Source organism: Helianthus annuus, chromosome 1, assembly GCF_002127325.2.
Source record: "Helianthus annuus cultivar XRQ/B chromosome 1, HanXRQr2.0-SUNRISE, whole genome shotgun sequence".
Lineage (NCBI taxonomy): Eukaryota > Viridiplantae > Streptophyta > Magnoliopsida > Asterales > Asteraceae > Helianthus > Helianthus annuus.
The window spans coordinates 131,825,831-131,843,678 of NC_035433.2; the positions used below are offsets into that span (position 1 = coordinate 131,825,831).

General features: G+C 38.7%; 1 protein-coding gene across 1 annotated transcript; it reads right to left on the reverse strand.

Moving 5' to 3' along the window:
* Positions 1 to 500: 500 nt before the first annotated feature.
* On the reverse strand, positions 501 to 1,202 carry LOC110931604. Its single transcript, XM_022174991.1, has one exon. The coding sequence runs from the start codon at positions 1,200 to 1,202 to the stop codon at positions 501 to 503; it is 702 nt and encodes a 233-aa protein (XP_022030683.1).
* Positions 1,203 to 17,848: the final 16,646 nt, after the last annotated feature.

Sequence of the window (17,848 nt, forward strand, 5' to 3'; positions counted from 1 at the left end):
TGAGTGAAAATTTTTTTTAACCCAATCATACGTTGCCATGTCATTTCCCCTCTAGAACTCCCCTCTTGTCCAAAAACGTACGGGGTGCACCCCTCTTAGGGGACTGATTTTTTTATTAAAAAAAATGTCATTGGTTGAAATAAAGGCTGACCCACATCCTCTCTCCTTCCCTCTTCGGTGCCTCCACCCCCAAATACTTCCCCGATTTCACCCCCCGCCTTAATGGTGGCACCCCCCATTTCGGCAAAACCGGTCCCCGAAGGAACTCCCCGAGAACACCCCGACTACCCTTATAGTAACATTAAATACTTATATTAAATGAAGTAAAATAAAGCATTCTTATTTGTTGAAATATGTTCTTTTTTCTTCTTACAAAAAATTTATTCTCATTTGAACTCTCCACTATATATATATATATATATATATATATTATCCTTTTTAGAACAACAACTTTCATAGGACAAAAACTAGCAAGAAGCTAGAAAAAACAAAGTACCGACTTACAAATTGAAACCAACCCAATCTTTCCACGAAAGATCGGTAAACGGAGACCTATTTTTAATCCAAAGGTAAGCTAAGGATTTTATTTCCTCCAAAACTTTAGCAACACTTGCTTTCTTGTCTGCAAAAACCACTTCGTTTCTTTCCTTCCAGATGCACCAGCAAGCCGTAAGAACAACCCCATTTATCACCTTCTTTTTGCGAGCTACCAGATTGAGGTTTTTATGAACCATACACAAATCCCGAACTTCAAAAGCAAAGATAGGCGGAATCCGGCACCATGTACTCACACCTTGCCAAACCTGAGCAGCAAACTGGGAAGAATTCAACAAATGATCTACCGTCTCCTCGATGTCTCCACATAGCTTGCAAGAACCATCTTCTACATGAACATTTCGTTGACGCAAGGCATCAATAGTTGGGATCCTCTTTTTCTCTGCACGCCACAAAAAAAATATTGAGTTTTTTGGAACCCAATTGTTCCACTGTACCACGAACGGAGCTGCAGTAATAATTGAATTCGACAATTTCTTTTTCATGGAAGCAACCGAGAAATCTTCACTCGCTTCCGGTATCCATATCCAACGATCCGGAGTATCCTTCACGTTCACTCTACTGATCAAAAGTAAACATTCCTCCAACTCTGTTAATTCTAATTGATCTAAATTTGCTTTTTTCCATCTCCACTTCCAATTCACCATGTTATCCACTCTATCCATACACTCATGAATCAATACTTTTTTGTGTTGTTCTATGCGAAAAAAATTTGGAAACCTCACACAAAATGGTTGATTTGTAACCCAAGGATCTAACCAAAAACTAATTTTATCTCCCCACCCTACTTCCCCTTTTATAAGATCAAACATCTTCATATTATAATTCTCCAAGATAGCATCGATATGAACTATATTTTTCCACGTACCCGGCAAATTTTTCTTGCAAGGTATGAAAGACTAAGAGCGTTTCGTCGTATGTAAAGCTGTAATAACCCTCCTCCATAAAGCGGTCGGTTCGTTCTTGAACCTCCACCACCACTTTGAAAGTAATGCAATATTAGCTTCTTTTAAAGAAGTTAAGCCAAGATGTTCTTAGTAGACCGAAACGGCAGATGATGTGTTCCCAAATGAATTTCCTTGTTATCATAGCAGTAGTTGAGGCGAGTGGTTTTGCCTCTACCCATTTTGTGAAGTAATCGAGAGCTACTGTGATAAACTTGACCGCACCTGGTGCGTCTGGAAAGGTCCGACCACGTCAATTGCCCATTTTTGAAAGGGCCATGTGGTGGTGACCGGGATCAAGTTGTTCTTGGGGCGCAAAGTCTTGGGAGCATGTTGCTGACAATTAATACACTTGCGCAATTCTTTGACGGCATCCAGGTGCATGCCAGGCCAGTAATACCCAGCATTCATGATTTTAGCCACTACCATGCGTGGCCCTGCGTGTATGCCACACATTCCCTTGTGTATCTCTCTGATGAGGTATGTGGCATCTTGGGGGTCGACGCAGCGTAGGAGTGGGCCCAGGTATGATTTACGGTATAGGATACCGTCTCCTATTTGATAATGGCACGCTTTGTATTGCAACTTACATGCCTCTGACTTGCTTTCGGGAGTCACACCTGATTGCAGGTATGCAATGATTGGTGTCATCCAGGATGTTGTACCGTACTGGATGACATTGACTTGGCGCAGGGGTACCGAGGGATTCTGTAGAATTTCAATGCGTATCTCCTTTGCCAAGTGCTGGAAGCTGGTGGATGCGAGTTTTGACAGTGCATCCGCGGATTTGTTTTCACTTCTGTTGATATGACGGATATTGAAGGAAGTGAATTTTGATTTTAGTTGTAAGGCTTGCTCTAGGTAGAGGATCATGATATCCCCTTTTGCGGTATAGTCACCGCGTACCTGCCCTGCAACTAACAAGGAGTCGACATGTGCCTCCAGATGTTGTACGCCGAGCTTGACTGCTAGACGTAGCCCTGCCAATAGGGCCTCATACTCTGCCTCGTTATTTGTGCTTTTGAAATCAAGGCGGATTGCATAGGTAAGCTCTTGGCCATCGGGGCTGACGAGTCGCAGACCTGCGCCCGCACCTTCTTCGTTGGACGCACTATCGGTAAAAAGTGCCCATATTTCTGAAGAAGGTGGTGGTGATGTAGGGTTTTGTTCTTCCTCGCATTCTTGGATGCGATTTGCCGGTACCTCGACAACGAAATCTGCCAGGACCTGGCCCTTGATTGCGGGGCGCGACTTGTAGCTTAGCGTGAGCGCGCCCAACTCGATTGCCCATTTTTCTAATCTCCCAGAGATGTCAGGTTTGGATAGGATCGGGCCGATCCTGTAGTTGGTTAACACCGTGATGACGTGATTTGCGAAGTAGCGTCGCAACCGTCTTGATGCGTGTACTAGTGCTAGTACCAACTTTTACATTCTTGTCTCTGGGTCGTTGAGCATCTTGCTGATGTAGTAGATGGGTGTTTGAACTCCCTCCCGCTCCACTATTAGTACCGCACCTACCGCATTGTCTGCGGCGGATAGGTATAATATAAGTGGTTCACCTTTGCGTGGTGCGGTTAGAGTTGGGAGTTGTATCAAACACTCTTTCATTTCCGGAAAGCATTGTCAGCCTCTGCGGTCCATTGGAATTGTTCTTTCTTTAGACAGTGTCGTAGGGTCTTGATGAAAGGATAAGACTTAGCTACATGGTTGGCTAAGAGTCTGTTTAGTGCGGCTAACCTGCCGGCTAGTCGTTGCATCTCTTTCATCGTTGAAGGCGATGGCATGCGCTCGATCGCCTGAACTTTTTCCGGGTTTACCTTGAATCCATCTTTTGTTACGATGAATCCAAGGAATTTGCCTTCTTCCATTCCAAACGAGCATTTCCCTGGATTGAGCTTCTTATTGACGCTTCGCAGAGTTTGGAATGTTCTTCTGATATCGGTGAGCATGGTATCATCTTCCATGCTCATGATGACTAGGTCATCCATGTAGATTTCGATACTTTTGCTGATTTGCCCGCGGAAAGTGTCGTTCATCAGTTTTTGATAGGTTGCGCCCGCGTTGCGCAACCCAAACGGCATTTTTGTATAGCAGTAATTTCCGGTAGGGGTGCGGAATGCCGTTTTGTCTTCATCCTCGATTGCCATCTGTACCTGGTGGTAGCCTTTGTAAAAATCGAGGAAACACTTCCATCGAAATGGTGCGAGGTTATCGACCTTTTCGTTGATTTCCGGAAGTGCGTAACAATCCTTGGGACAGGCTTTGTTGAGGTCTTTATAATCGATGCACATGCACCAGCCCCTGGATGGTTTCTCTACCATGACTGGGTTCGACAACCAAGTCTGGTACTTGACTTCCCTCAGGATGCCTGCGGATCCAAGGTGGCGTTGGCCTTGGATCACCGGCTTGATTCCTGGCAAGGTATTCAAGAAATGTTGCGCGACTTCGCGTGGGACCCCAGTCATGTCTGCGGGTGCCCACGCAAAAATATCTTGGTTCCTGAAGAGAAGTTGTTTCAGGTGCGCTCTGGTGTTGGGGGACAAGGCGTGGCCCAACGTGACCTTTTGTTCTGGGTATCTTGCGTTGAGGACCCATTTTTCTGGTTGGTTGTTGGGGGTCGGCCTTGTTATCTTGGTCGGACGCAGTTCGTCCGACGTCATAACTTCCCTGCGTGCATAGATTATCGCGACCCCTGTTTCGGTTGGGAAACCGATTGCAGAATGGGGTACGGACGTAATCATGCCGAAGTCACCTTGGGATTCTCTCCCAAGGAGCACGTCATATTTGGAAGTATGAGGTAAAACATGAAGTTTACCTCTTCTGTTCATGTGTGCCTTCCGCTGGTGAGGCGCACAGGAAAAGTAATTTGGCCAAGGGGAAAGACAGTTTCCCCTGCGAACCCGGCCAACGGGTAATCCACTGCTTGCAACCGATCTTTGTCTTCCTGATCGAACTGGTTGAAGCACTGCTCGTATATGATATCAGAAGTCCTGCCCGGGTCGATGAATAATCGCTCGGTGCAGTAATGAGCTAGTTAGCCTGTAAAAACGACGGCGCGCCTGTCGCGCGGACCGCCTCGGACTTTTGGGAAAACGACTTGCTCGTCTTTCCAGTCATTGTCCGGTCTTTTCGCCGCCTTGTGCGGCCTTCCTTTGCCTCCGTTGATCATATGGGTTGAGGCCACATACATGGTCCTCTTCCCTGAGGAGGTGCCCTCGCCATGGGGGGTGATGCGTTTGGTGGCTTTTTGCCCACCAGGCAACAGGTGTTGCAGCTTCCCCTCCTTTTGGGCTCGCTCAATCTCCAGTCGGAGACTGATGCAGTTGTTTGTTGTATGGCCCTGGTCCTTGTGATACTCACAATAGAGAGAGAGATCTTGATTTTTCTTGGACTTCGTTGGTTGGGCCGGTCGCAGGTACTGCGCGTCCGTAAGAAGGACTTCGCTTGGCGACTTGGTGATCTCGGTCCAGTTGCGGTCCCGAGATTCTTTCTTTGACGCCCAGTTGTCCCGTTGGGCGTTAATTGTTGCCCTTGCGTCAAACTGGTTGGTATGCGGGAAATATGGTTTGGGATCGCTGCCGCGATTCCCTGTGTCCCAATTGCGCTTATTGTTGCGCTTGGGCTCGTAGCGGGAGGTTTGACCTTCCGCTTGGGGCTGTGCCTTTGCGAGATGCGGTTTAAGGGACCGTTGAGTTTAGGCGTATGTCTTGACCGCAGCCATGACATCTTCCCATTTCTTTGGCAAGCCATCCTTGCCGGAGATGGTCATAACCATCTGTTCGTCTCTGACGGCTTTGATGAAGTGGTTACGTGCCATTTGGTCTGCCACGTCACCTATCTCTAGGCATTCTTTGTTGTATCGGACGACGAACGCTTCAAGAGATTCGTCGTCTCTGCGCCAGATATTCATGACGTCCATCGAATCACGTTCGTGACGTCGCTGCTGGCTGAAATGCGCGAGGAACTTTGCATGTAAGTCCTCAAATGAGGCCAGTGATCCTACTGGCAATGAATCGAACCAAGCCCTGGCCAGACCTGTGAGGGTCTGGGGAAAAAATGACACCAGGTGGGCTCGTCCCATTGGCCGTTGCACCCTGCACCCATGAAGATGTTCATGTGGTCGTCCGGGTCGGACGAACCGTTGTATTTTCCTATGTTAAATGGGAATTTTGTGGTGTTGACATGGGCGTGGGCTATTTTTGGGGCAAATTTGGAGTTTTCTGCCGCAGCTTTTGGCCTGTAGGGTCGGCTCTCAGGGCGCTTTGCAGTGCGGAGGTATGTGTTTCGGGGATGAGTGGAAGGAGAATAGTTGCGTCCTCCCGGTCTGCTGCTAGTGGCATGAGATTCTCCGCAATATGTATAGTCTTCCGGGTCGGTATGGCCATATCCTTCGTGATGGGACTGCGGTCCCAGCCGGCTTTGGATGCCGGAGCCATGGTGGGCTGTGGATTGCCGCCTGTTATCGCATTGAGGGCCCAGGCGGCTATGTACTGGGCCTCTGGCGCGAGACCCATATGAGGAGTCGTCCTCATCAATTGTGCGGACCTCACAGTAAGAGGATCCGCGGTCCTCCCGCCTGCTTCGGGAGGCTGCGCGTGAAGGAACCCTGCCGTCATATTGTAAAATACGACCCGCAGGGGTATGTGGTGCCGGGGTAAGCCCGGCTTGTACTTGTGCTTCCGCACAAGCTCGATTGTATGTTGCGGCCAGCAGGGCTGCCTGCTGGTCATACCAGGCATGAGGATTCATGTCTGGAGGGATCACAAATGCGTATTGTGAGAGATCGTGTCCAAACATAAGGGATGCGCCCCCTTGCGTTGATGTGCCAATGTGGCTAGGATTTGGGATTGGCGGAGTGATCCTCGCAGGTCCTGAGTTGGTGGGGTTTAGGTTATCCCTAGCAGTGTTATTCAGACGAATAGACATGATCTTTTGAGAGGGAGAGGATGGTAAAAAAGTGCTAAGAGTAGCTGTGGGCGCCAATGATGAAACAATGGTTAACCGGGCAGGGTTAACACACTGGTCTTGCCAAGAAGGGTTAATCCCTTCCTCTCGAGGATCGCTGGCTAAGTCGTCCGCTGGTTGATCTCCTGCACAAGGAAACAAACTGTGACTCGTAACAAGGAGGATGGGGTGGGGGGTGCTCCTTGTTACCACTCTCCGGCGTGAGAATTAGTAGTCTGCTTGGGAAGCAAAGTATAATAGTAGTATTAGTGAGAGAGTTGTGAAGAGATACCTCAAACCTGGTTTGGGGTTGGTATTTATAGCCGAGGAGTGAAGGAGAAGGTGGACGGATAGAATGACGACATGCTGCACCTTTGCAGGTGTGTCAGGCATGTCGGCTGTGGAGGTGAAGCCACGTCAGTCTGTCGCTTACGTAGACCTGACAGGCGGCTGTCATTGGTGCTACTTGCTCTGTGGAGTCAGTCCCACTTGTTGAGTGCACAGGATGCGGTGCGGGTCGCATCGCTGTTTGCGGTAACTGTAGATGTTCCCGCGTCTCACTCTTTGATCAAGAAATACGCGAGATGCAAGCCGCATCGTCGTCTATGGTGACTGTTGCTGTTATTCAGCTCCCTTGTATTGATAGAAGTGTTCACTGGATGCAGTGCTAGGCCGCATCGCTGTGAATACTTCTGTTTTCATACACCAGATGCGGTGCCATGCCGCATCACTATACCGTTCTCATATTCCAGGTAAGTCCTCCTCCATCATTGGGCAGATTGGATTCAACCACTGTGTTCGCGCGTTCCCGCACGGACACAGGTAAGTTGTTAGCTAGTGGGGGTTTTGATAAGGGTAATGGTCACTCGCGGTCGTGCTGACGCGAGATCTGGGGCCATACCCCTTCAGCGCCGGGGCACGATCCCCACTACATTCCCACACTGCCTCTTTGACTTCAATCCCAGAAAATGGCAAAAGAAGAGAATCGGCTTCTATATCATTAAGCTTCTTCAAACCGGTACACCTCAACAATGGGCGAACAGACATTGGTTCTTTGAACCAGTTTGCAAAGAATTTTAAAGCTTCCCTTTTAATAATCTTCGGGTTATTACACCATGAACCATTTAACTCCAATCCATGCATCCGCATTTTAATTTCCTTACTTTTTATTACCCCATGAAAGAAGGCAGAATTGTCATCGCCAAAAGACGCCCATTTCACACGAGTTATTTGTCTTAGCTCCTTTATTTTAGTCGAATCCTTCTCCAATAAGGTAGCCTTACATTCTGAATAAACCCACTGCTCCTCTTCGGTTAAATCACGAACTTCAAGAACGTCATCCAGGTAAAAAAGATCTTTGGAAGCGCATTCACGCTCTTCTTCCTCCCTACTGCTTTTTTCAACCCTCCATACTTTTAAACACTTTTTATAATATTTCAACTTGTTAAACAAAAACAAATCTGGAGGACCTGAATAAGAAAAAGATTCGTTCACCTCTTTAATTACTTTGTCAATACCTTCCTTTTCCAACCAAGAATCAAAAAAGCAAAACAGGGTTGGACCAAAATCCACTGGTTCAGAAGCTAAAACCAATGGGGAGTGGTCCGATAAATACCTGGGTAAAGCAGTTAAGCAAGCATCCGACCACATCTCTAACATACCTATTACATACAAAAAACCGATCTATCTTGCTCAATTTAACTTTAACACCTTTACCTTTACAAAAGGTGAAACTCTTTCCTTTCATAGCGAATTCTATGAGACTTGAAGAGTAAATAAAATCATTGAAATCTTTAGCACAAGTAAGATTAAACACTGAGTTTCGTCTCTCTTCTGGTGTTCGCACTGCGTTGAAATCACCAAAAAGAACCCAACATCCTTCAAGCGAGGACTTTAGAGCCTTTATTTCTTCTCATAACACCCGTTTAGCCACTACCCCTTTAGGCGCATATTAAGAATATGAAAAACTGAATTATATCCTTTTATCTTCCCAAAAATCAACAAGTAAAACCTGTTTTTCACAACATTTGTTTTTGAGAAAATAGTAGGATCCCAAAGACTAATGATGCCCCCGGACCTACCTTGAGCTTCTACAAAATCAAATTGAAAATTTGGATTTCCCCAATACGCTTGCAAATTTACCCCGGCCACATCTCTGAATTGTGTCTCTTGCAAACCCACAAAATTTACTTTATGATTCCTTCTTATATCTCTTACCCATCCAGGCTTAGCAGCACCCCCTAAACCCCGAATGTTCAAACTAAGAAAATTCATTAGCAATAGAATCGGACACCTCACCTTGTACAACATTACGAACCTGAGCATCGAACCTAAACAACTCGACTCCCAGCTTAGCGCCGACCGATATAGTACGCTCAACCTCAGCTTCCACATCTCCAGCAACTTCTTCCTTATCTGGAGCCCCTGTCGATTGAGGCGAACCAACTGATGTCTCAGCGCTTACATCAGAGACTATCATTTATTTTTTATTTCTTTCTGGCGAGCCCTTTTATGCCTATTCTTTGATGTTGATTTCCCATGACCTCATATTTGATAAGTCGACATTAAGGGCATGTTTGGGTAAGCTTATTGAAACAACTTATTGACTTATTAGCTTCTTGGAAAAGGCAGGATTTTGTGACTTATTGACTTATTGGCTTTTCCCCCTCACATACACTCTCTTTGCCAAACATCATTTTAGAGCTTATGACTTTTCAAAAAGCCAATAAGTCAATAAGTTGTTTCAAAAAGCTTACCCAACATGCCCTAAATACCTTTGGAAAAGCATTTAAATCAATATTGGGCTCCTGCACTTGAGAAGCGAAGCTGGACCTAACTCCTCCATCAGCCCAGTCATAATTATCTGGAGAACACATCCTTGGTCTTTTCCTAGAAGCAAGCCATAACGCAAGTCTGGCCCAACTGATTTTTGACTTATTTCCACCGAATTTAGCATTTCTTTTTCTCCCAGATCATTATTTTGTATTGAATTAACTCCTACAATTTCGGGACCATAAGGGATTTGATTTTCAATCTGATTTTCTTCCAAATTCTCCACCTCCATAATACCCGCACTTTCTTTAAAAAGTTCTTGCGAGATTTCCGGAACCCGATTAACCGTTTCCGGCACCTTACCCACTAGAGCTTCTTCGCTAGTTTCATGTTCACACAGAAACCTAGGTGTCCAAGGTTGAACATCTTCCTCCACCTTAACCAAGTAGGAATGCGATTTCCACTTGATAGTGACCAGCTCATTAATATTGTTTTTCACTTTCGTGAGAATCGCCAAACGATCGAAAGTAAGATTTCCATCAGTATGAGACGCCTCAGATGGACGAATTATAGAATCGAAACTCTATATATATATATATAAAGTATATCATACATTACGGCTTAACGTACTTCACGTACAACAACATGCGTGATTTGTTCTATAACATGCGTGATTAATGTTTTCAATATGCATGATTATTGTGTTTCTACATGCGTGATTTTGGATTTTTGAGTTATGACGTGCGTGATTTTAAAATGAACGTGCGTAATTACCTGTCGTACGTGATGTACGTTAAGCCGTAATGTACGTTAACCTTCCTCTCTATATATATATTTATAGGAGAAGGATCCGTTAGGAATCACCCTCTATTACGAGAACCGCGAGAACCAATGTGAACACAACCAAAAATACCAAAAAATAGCTAAAAAAATAAACAAAAATTTTTTTTAAATATTTTTTGTAAAAAAATCGCTACTTTTAGGTAGCCCAAAAAAAATTAAAAAATATAAATTTTTTTTTTGCTACTAAAAGTAGCGATTTTAATGTAAAAAATATTAAAAAAAAAATTGTGTTTTTTTTAGTTTTTTTAGATTTTTTGGGGGTTTAGTTTTTAGCATTTTAGCTTGGGGGGTTTGGTTTTTGGGGGTTGGGGAGGGGGGTTTAGGTTTTTTTTTTTCTGGGGGGGGGGGTGGGGTGCGTTAGGTTTTTTTTAGGTTTTTTGGGGGTTTAGTTTTTAGCATTTAGCTTGGGGGTGGGGGGGGTTTGGTTTTTGTGGGGCGGTGGGGGTTAGGTTTTTTTTAGCTATTTTAGGTTGTGTTTACATTGGTTCTCCCGGTTCTTGCAATAAAGGTGGTTCTCGCATAATCCTTACCCTATATTTATATATAGGGTTAAGATCATTGCAGTACTCTATATATTTGCAGAACTTACAGAACCCTTTGTAGCCAATCATTTTATTTAATTTTTCTTTTCTTCATTTTATTTAAATTTTCTTTTATTCTTTAGTAAAGGGTAAAAAAGTAAATATGAATATCCCAAATTATCATATATGTTTAAATCTCCTTATTTTTCTCAATTTCAAACGTACAATAACAAATTATTAATAGTTTATTTTGAAAAGTCAATTTAATCAAATCTTCCATTTTTTTATTAAATCATTTAATGGAAAATGTAAATCAGGGTAACTCTTTTCTATTATTTTGGTTAGAACATCCTTGTTCTATTATTTACAACATGTGTAACTCTTTTCTATTATTTTATACATATATATGTGATCGACGTATTTACATCTATATATTTGACCAGTTTGCATGTATGTAATTTGCATTTTACATATGATCCATCCGATTAATTGTATGTAATTCTTTATTTTTAACAGGTATAATTAACCAAATTATATATGTGCAAGTGTCCTATATAATTATAGTATATTAACATATTTAAATCTTCAAACTTATCATAAATATCTTAAAAGACTAACGTCTATTTACATACATGAAAATCTTTATAGGAGTCATACTTTTTTTCATACTAATCCTCCATTTTTCAAAGTGAGTGTCGATTTACATATATAATCTTCATATCAATTATCAAGTTTTTAAACTAATTGTATATTTAAATACACGTAAATCTTCAAGTTGGTCGTCTATTACATATATGTAAATTGTTACATGTATATACGTACATCTTCAAGTTGGTCTTCTATTACATATATGTAAGTTAACTGTTTACATATATGTAAATGTTACATGTATCTATAAGTGAACTATTTACATATATGTAACCATACTATTACATGTATATAATATTTTTTCTATGCATAGCTACCAAAATAAAATGAAATTCTAAATAAAACTTCAAAAGTAATATTTATAACTTACTGGATCTATATTCACTAGATCCACCCAATTAGTTACTTTAATGAAAGAAACAAAATGGATTAAAATCCTTTTTGAAAATAACTTTTGTACCGTAATCTATATCTATATATATAATAAAGCAAACCATTGGGAGACACATGTCACCCAATGGTGCAAGCCAACTCAGCAACCATGTCATCATCCATGTGGCACACCTCATAATTGAGGATTGAACCAAGACTTCTCATTTACGCTATACTCTCTCTCTCCTCTCAAAACACTATTTCGATCTCTCTTTCTTCTCTTCTCTGAACGAAGACGGCGAACACAGGAGCCAATAATTTTGATCAAGAATCAATGGATTTGAAGATAAATTATATACGGTAATATCTAATTCGAGTATTTCATGATCGATTATAGGGTTTAATTAGATCTAATCTTGCAGTAAATCAAATCCTCGAGATCAAATCGGTGATTTAGTGAAGAGGTATAATCAATCTTCATTAGATAATAGTCTACATCGACGGTATTGATTCTTGATTCCGATATCCCCATCTTTTACATACGATTTCGTTTTATTTTATTGGATGTTTCAGATTCAATGGTTTTGAAAGATTCTTTGTTTGTTAGATTATCATAAGCGACTGATGTTATTGTGGTGCACAGTTTCTTTTTTAGGGTCTGTTATAGCCGATTTTGATTTTGGAAGGATATATGTTTTGTGGATTAGGGTTTTAATTTTTTTTGTTCATGTATTGTAATTTGTTGATTTTTATTAGCAGTTTTGGGTTTGTTGTGTGTGTATATTTGATTTTTTACATGAATTCAATTTGTAATAACTTAACCCTATTTTTTAGGGTTTGAAATCTGATTTGTTGTTGTGGAATGGGATCAAATACAAACACTTAAGTTTGTAAGAACCATAAGAACCAATACATAATTGACAAGTGTCCATCAATAAAAAATTAGTTTAGGGGTAATTTAGACTTTTTGACCATATTTATTTATAACTAATTAAAAATAATTACAAAAAATATAATCAGCACAACACTATATAATTAGCACAACATCATTAATCGTTCTTCATTATCAGCACATCGTCCTCGAATCGTTCTCCATTATCAACATAAACGACATTAGCACAACATCTTCAATCGTTCTCCATTATCAGCACACCAGATGTGCTGATTATATCTACTTTTGGTGTTTGTTTGTATTATTTTGTAATTAACACATAATCAGCACCTTATTAGCACAAATATAAAACACCTTTTGTTAACCTTTTTTAAAAAACACTTTTATAAATACAAAAAGGTATAGCAATATGGTACTCATATTAAAGATAAAAAAATACTTGATTTTATGGTATATATTTTTAAAAAAAAATAATGAAGTATATAAAAGTTATTTTAGTTTAAAAAACCTTGGTGGAATTTGTATTTAATAGAAAATGGTCAAATGACTAGCAATTTTACAAAATTACCCCTAATTTGTTAGTAGTAATTTTTAATTATAAGAGTTTTATTTATAATCAATATCAACCCTTGATTTAAATTAACAATGGTTCAGATCTGTTCTTACGGTTCTTATAATTAGCACTGTTTGTACAGGATCTCAACCCTTGTTGTTGTTTTGTTATATGTTTTTGATTTTTACATGAATTCAATATGTAATAGCACTTTTTTATTTTGTTACAGGTTTTGATTATGTAGTTAGGGTTCATATGATTTAGGGTTCGATTTCGTATGTGATTTAACCCCTGTATGATTTTAGTCAAATGTGTGTCTATTTGTATCTTCACCCGTGATTCCATTCGTTACTTGCTGAATTGTTTCTTTAGATTTCCAATCCATTGTTATAACCTCAAGTATTTGAACAATTGTGCTTATTTGGAAAGTTAGGTTTCTAGAAACCTTATTTGTTGTTAATTTTTTAATCTGTATGATTTCATTGTATGGCTTTATAGATGATGATGATGATTGATTGATGATGATTCTCATCTTTAGTGTATCGCTTTTATATATTCTGTTCTATAGCCGATTTGTTTGTACGGTGGTAGTTTTTAGGGTTTTGGAATAATCATAGTGGAATAATTTGTGTTGGGGCTGATTTATGTTGTATTGAGTGTATTTGTTAATGATACACGTTAGTGGTTTGTTTACTATGTTTATACATATTTTTTTTATCATTTCGATTTCATTACAGATCTTTCAGTATCATACAGTTTGATATATGGTTTTAATATATCGTTGTTTATGTACTTAAGTGGTTATTGAGTATGGTAAATGGAACTATATGGTTTTATCTAGTATTGTATGATGTTTTGTAATGGTCATTTGTTCATTTATGCTTTGTTTTTCACTTTAACTCTTCTTATGAAACTATGAAATTTTTTATTTATCTGTTTTGAATATCACAAAGAAGTAACATTTAAAGGGTTATTTACGCGTTTTTGATCTTCTCAAAGAATATGATTATTTAACAGATTTATTATGTTTTTATATGTTGATGTAATTATTTACACATGAAGTTTACCTAATTTATTTTGATATTGTTTTATATTTTATTTGATGTAAAAGTTGACGGCCGTTTGTTACCTATATTTGTTACATGTACCTGTTTTGATATACAATTTGGGGTTGTGAAAGACAACAACTTTGGAAGCGAGATGGTGTACGGATTCGCTGCGCGTGTGTGGAAGTGTGACAGAAAATCGTTGGTGAGTGTTGAAATTATAATCATTTAAAGAAAAAAAATTTAAGATTTTTTAATATAACACTTTGTGATTACTGTTATTATAATTGCATTTAACGATACTTATATTTTCCGTTGCAGAAACTTCCTGCTGACTATGGTGACTGGATTACGAAGTTTGGTTATCCAGAGAAAAATGCAGTCATCAGGACCCTTGATGGGAGGACCTTTGAAGTCAAAGTGTTCAAGCTTGCAGGCGACTATTTTTTTTTTTACAATGGCTGGTTTGATGTTGTCTCATTTTTGAAATTACCGGACGATTCGTGGGTTGTTTGTCAGTATGAAGAAGCTTTATCTTTGTTCCGCCTATTCCACTTTTATCAAGACATTTCTCTAGCACCATCTAACTACTTCTACTACAAACCTAAAAATGATTTTAAAGACCGAGAAGACTGCATGGTAATTGAACTATTACGTTTTTAAATTATTTTATTTTTTGCGTTAATTCGTTTTTTTCTATTTCGGCTATACCATTGATCCTGATACTGTTTTATTCTTTGAGAAGATCGTGAACAGGTTGTTTGTTCATCACTCTATGCTGAATATCAGTCCTTCTGATCCGGTTTTGATTCGTTCTGCTGGAAACCATAAATGGGTTGTGAAGATGGAAATTTTAGACCATAACATTTATATTACCACAGGTTGGAGTCGGATCAAGGAGGAGATGTCGATAACTGATGATCATCTGTTGGTATTTGAAATGATTGATCGTAAGACGTTTGAATTGAGTGTTTTTTGTTGTAAGCCTGCCCTTCTAACTTACCCGCCTGAACTTTCTGTTATCAAAAAAGAACCAACTGATGGCGTAATTGAAGTGTCTGATGATGAGATACCTGATGCGGTTGTTGGACCTGTATTTAAACAGAGTGTTGATGACGAAGTACCTGTTACTTCTGTTGTTGACAATCATTACGTAAGTTTGTATTATTTACTTCTTCATACCATTAATGTATGTTAAGTGAATCCAGTTTAAATCATTAGTTGTAGGAAAAACAGTTTTAATGGTATTTATTATTAACATTTATTATATTCTCATATGTAGTGTCTGAAGAAGAAGTGGGCTCAAACTCATGGTTTAGATCGAAAGATGGATTCGATCATTAAGGACAACGCTGGTCGAACATGGGATGTAGCTATTGGTAAGGAGTTTTCGCAAGGTTGTCCGCGATTTAATGTGACCGGTATGAGGGAGTTTGTTAGAGACAAACGGTTGGTATACGGTTCTTCGTTTCAGATGGTTTTTGTTAAAAGTAAAGGTATGTTGCTTTATAATTGACTTGGTGAAGGTTCATGGTATGTTTTGGTACTATTTTCAAGGTGTGGTCGTTAGTATACATTTAATGGTAGGTTTTTGTTGTGGTTGTTACGTTAAACATATGTGATGGTAGAATTGCTGACAGTTTTTTTGGGCCGTTTATGTGTGGCCGAAGAACTTAGTTGTTGAACATATTTGACTATAGATTGGTAGACGTTAATGTTATTTGTTTTGCTACATGTTTGTGGTTAATATTCTATGTTTTTTTGAAATAGTTAGTGATTCAAAATTCTATGTATCTTAATTTAGGAAACAAGTAAAGTATTAATCATATTAAACATCATTTAAGTACATTGTTTGATTAGTGCCAACTCTATTATTTTATTAAATATTATTATAATAAACCGTCAGTTTTTTAAAGATTTACGTAAAACAAAAATTTAATATTATTTTGTTTCCTTTTTTAAATTGTATAACTGACTATAATTAATTTTTTAATAAAACCGTTTCATTTTAATCAATTCAAAGTTTTCTTAAGCTTCATTGAATATCTACAATTGGAAATTTTATTTTAAATATGCTACTATTTTATACATAAAAAGGTTTGGTTAGTGAAATAAAAATTGATAAAGGAAATAAAATAAGGTTTGTACACTGAAATAATTGAAATATTTTTTGCCATACAGTTTAATTATTTATTTATATCAAATTGGTATTTTTTTTATTTTAATGAACATTATTAAGGTTGTTTTATATAAATTTGTAAACTAAAAACAAATTTTCAAAGTTATATATGTAAATTTCTTAAAATTGTTTCTGACATATAGTATTTTGTATTTAATCAATTAAGTTTAGTAAAAAAAATCCTAAATTAACCACAAATATATTACCAAAAAAACTAAACAACCGTATGCTAAATTATATGGAATTTTTTAATTTTCTTTGGTTGGTCAAAAACCTGAATTTTCAATTGTTTTACAGTTTGAGTTTACCTTTTTAATATTAAATTTGATGTATACGATTTGGTAATTTTTTATGGTGGTATTTCATTTTGTATTGTTTTTCATGCATTCCTTTTAGGTATACGAAAAAGTTGGTGCCTAATGTTTTTGAGATTTTTTTTTTAGAAATGTCAATCCATTTCTAAAAATACTAATTTCTTAACTTAGGTAACATATTTTTATAATTCTCAACTGATATTTCAACTTGAAAGAAATTATTAAACGAAATTTGCATATATATTCATTTAATTCATTCAATTTATTCACTTATAAATCTTTTTTTGACTTCAATCATCTATAGTTGGTTTTGAATATTTTGAATGACTGATATGTTGAATTAGGGCTGAATGTGTCTATTTAGTGCCTTTTTGCCTTGATTCGTTTTATATAATTTTATTACATTTTTTTAGTAATTTGCTTAATTTTAGAAATTATACATCTAATTCTTGTATTTTGATTATATGTGGTGTTTTCAGAATCTATACTATCTATTAAAGGAGATTACAGGATGACCTCTATTTGCCTACGTGTCATGTTTTTAGTTATTAATGAAGAGAGGAAGACACAAAGGATGTGTCAAAGACAGTATAGATGATACATGTTCAAGGTAATAAGGAGAAACCCTTTGTTGAAGAAGCAATCAGTGAGAGTGTTTTGCTTGAAACATGTAGGCATCGGTGATGTTGTCGAGGAGTGTCAGGAAATGCTAAGTGATAGCATTTCCTTACACTCCTCAACAATGTCACCGACCCCTCTTAAAAATTCCATGAAAACTCTTTCACTGGTTGCTTCTACAACAGAGGGTTTCTTTTTGTTACCTGAACCTGTACCATCTCAACTGTGTTGACTGACCCTGTATGTGTTGGTACATCAATATTCAATTAAGATTTATTCATCTGAAATACTGTTTTGAAAATTGATCTATTTAGTTTTGATCAGGACAGATGTTTTTGTCATCTGAGGCTATGATGGCTAGAGCTGCCGTGTTGTTGCAACATGACCTAATCGTTGCTTGCTGTCGTTCGCGGCTGTTCTAGGCGGCGTTGGGTGTAATCGATGTTTGGTTGATGATAATAAGATCGATGACACCTAAGGGATATTTAGTCAATGATGTTGATGAGATGCTTCTCACCTGAGACTAAAACTATGATGAAGCAGACGTCTGCCTAAATAACTGAGGTTTGACATTTTGAAATCATTTGAAATACTTAAGCAAATCATTTAGTGTTGACTGTGAAGGTGAATAAAAATGAATTCAAAGT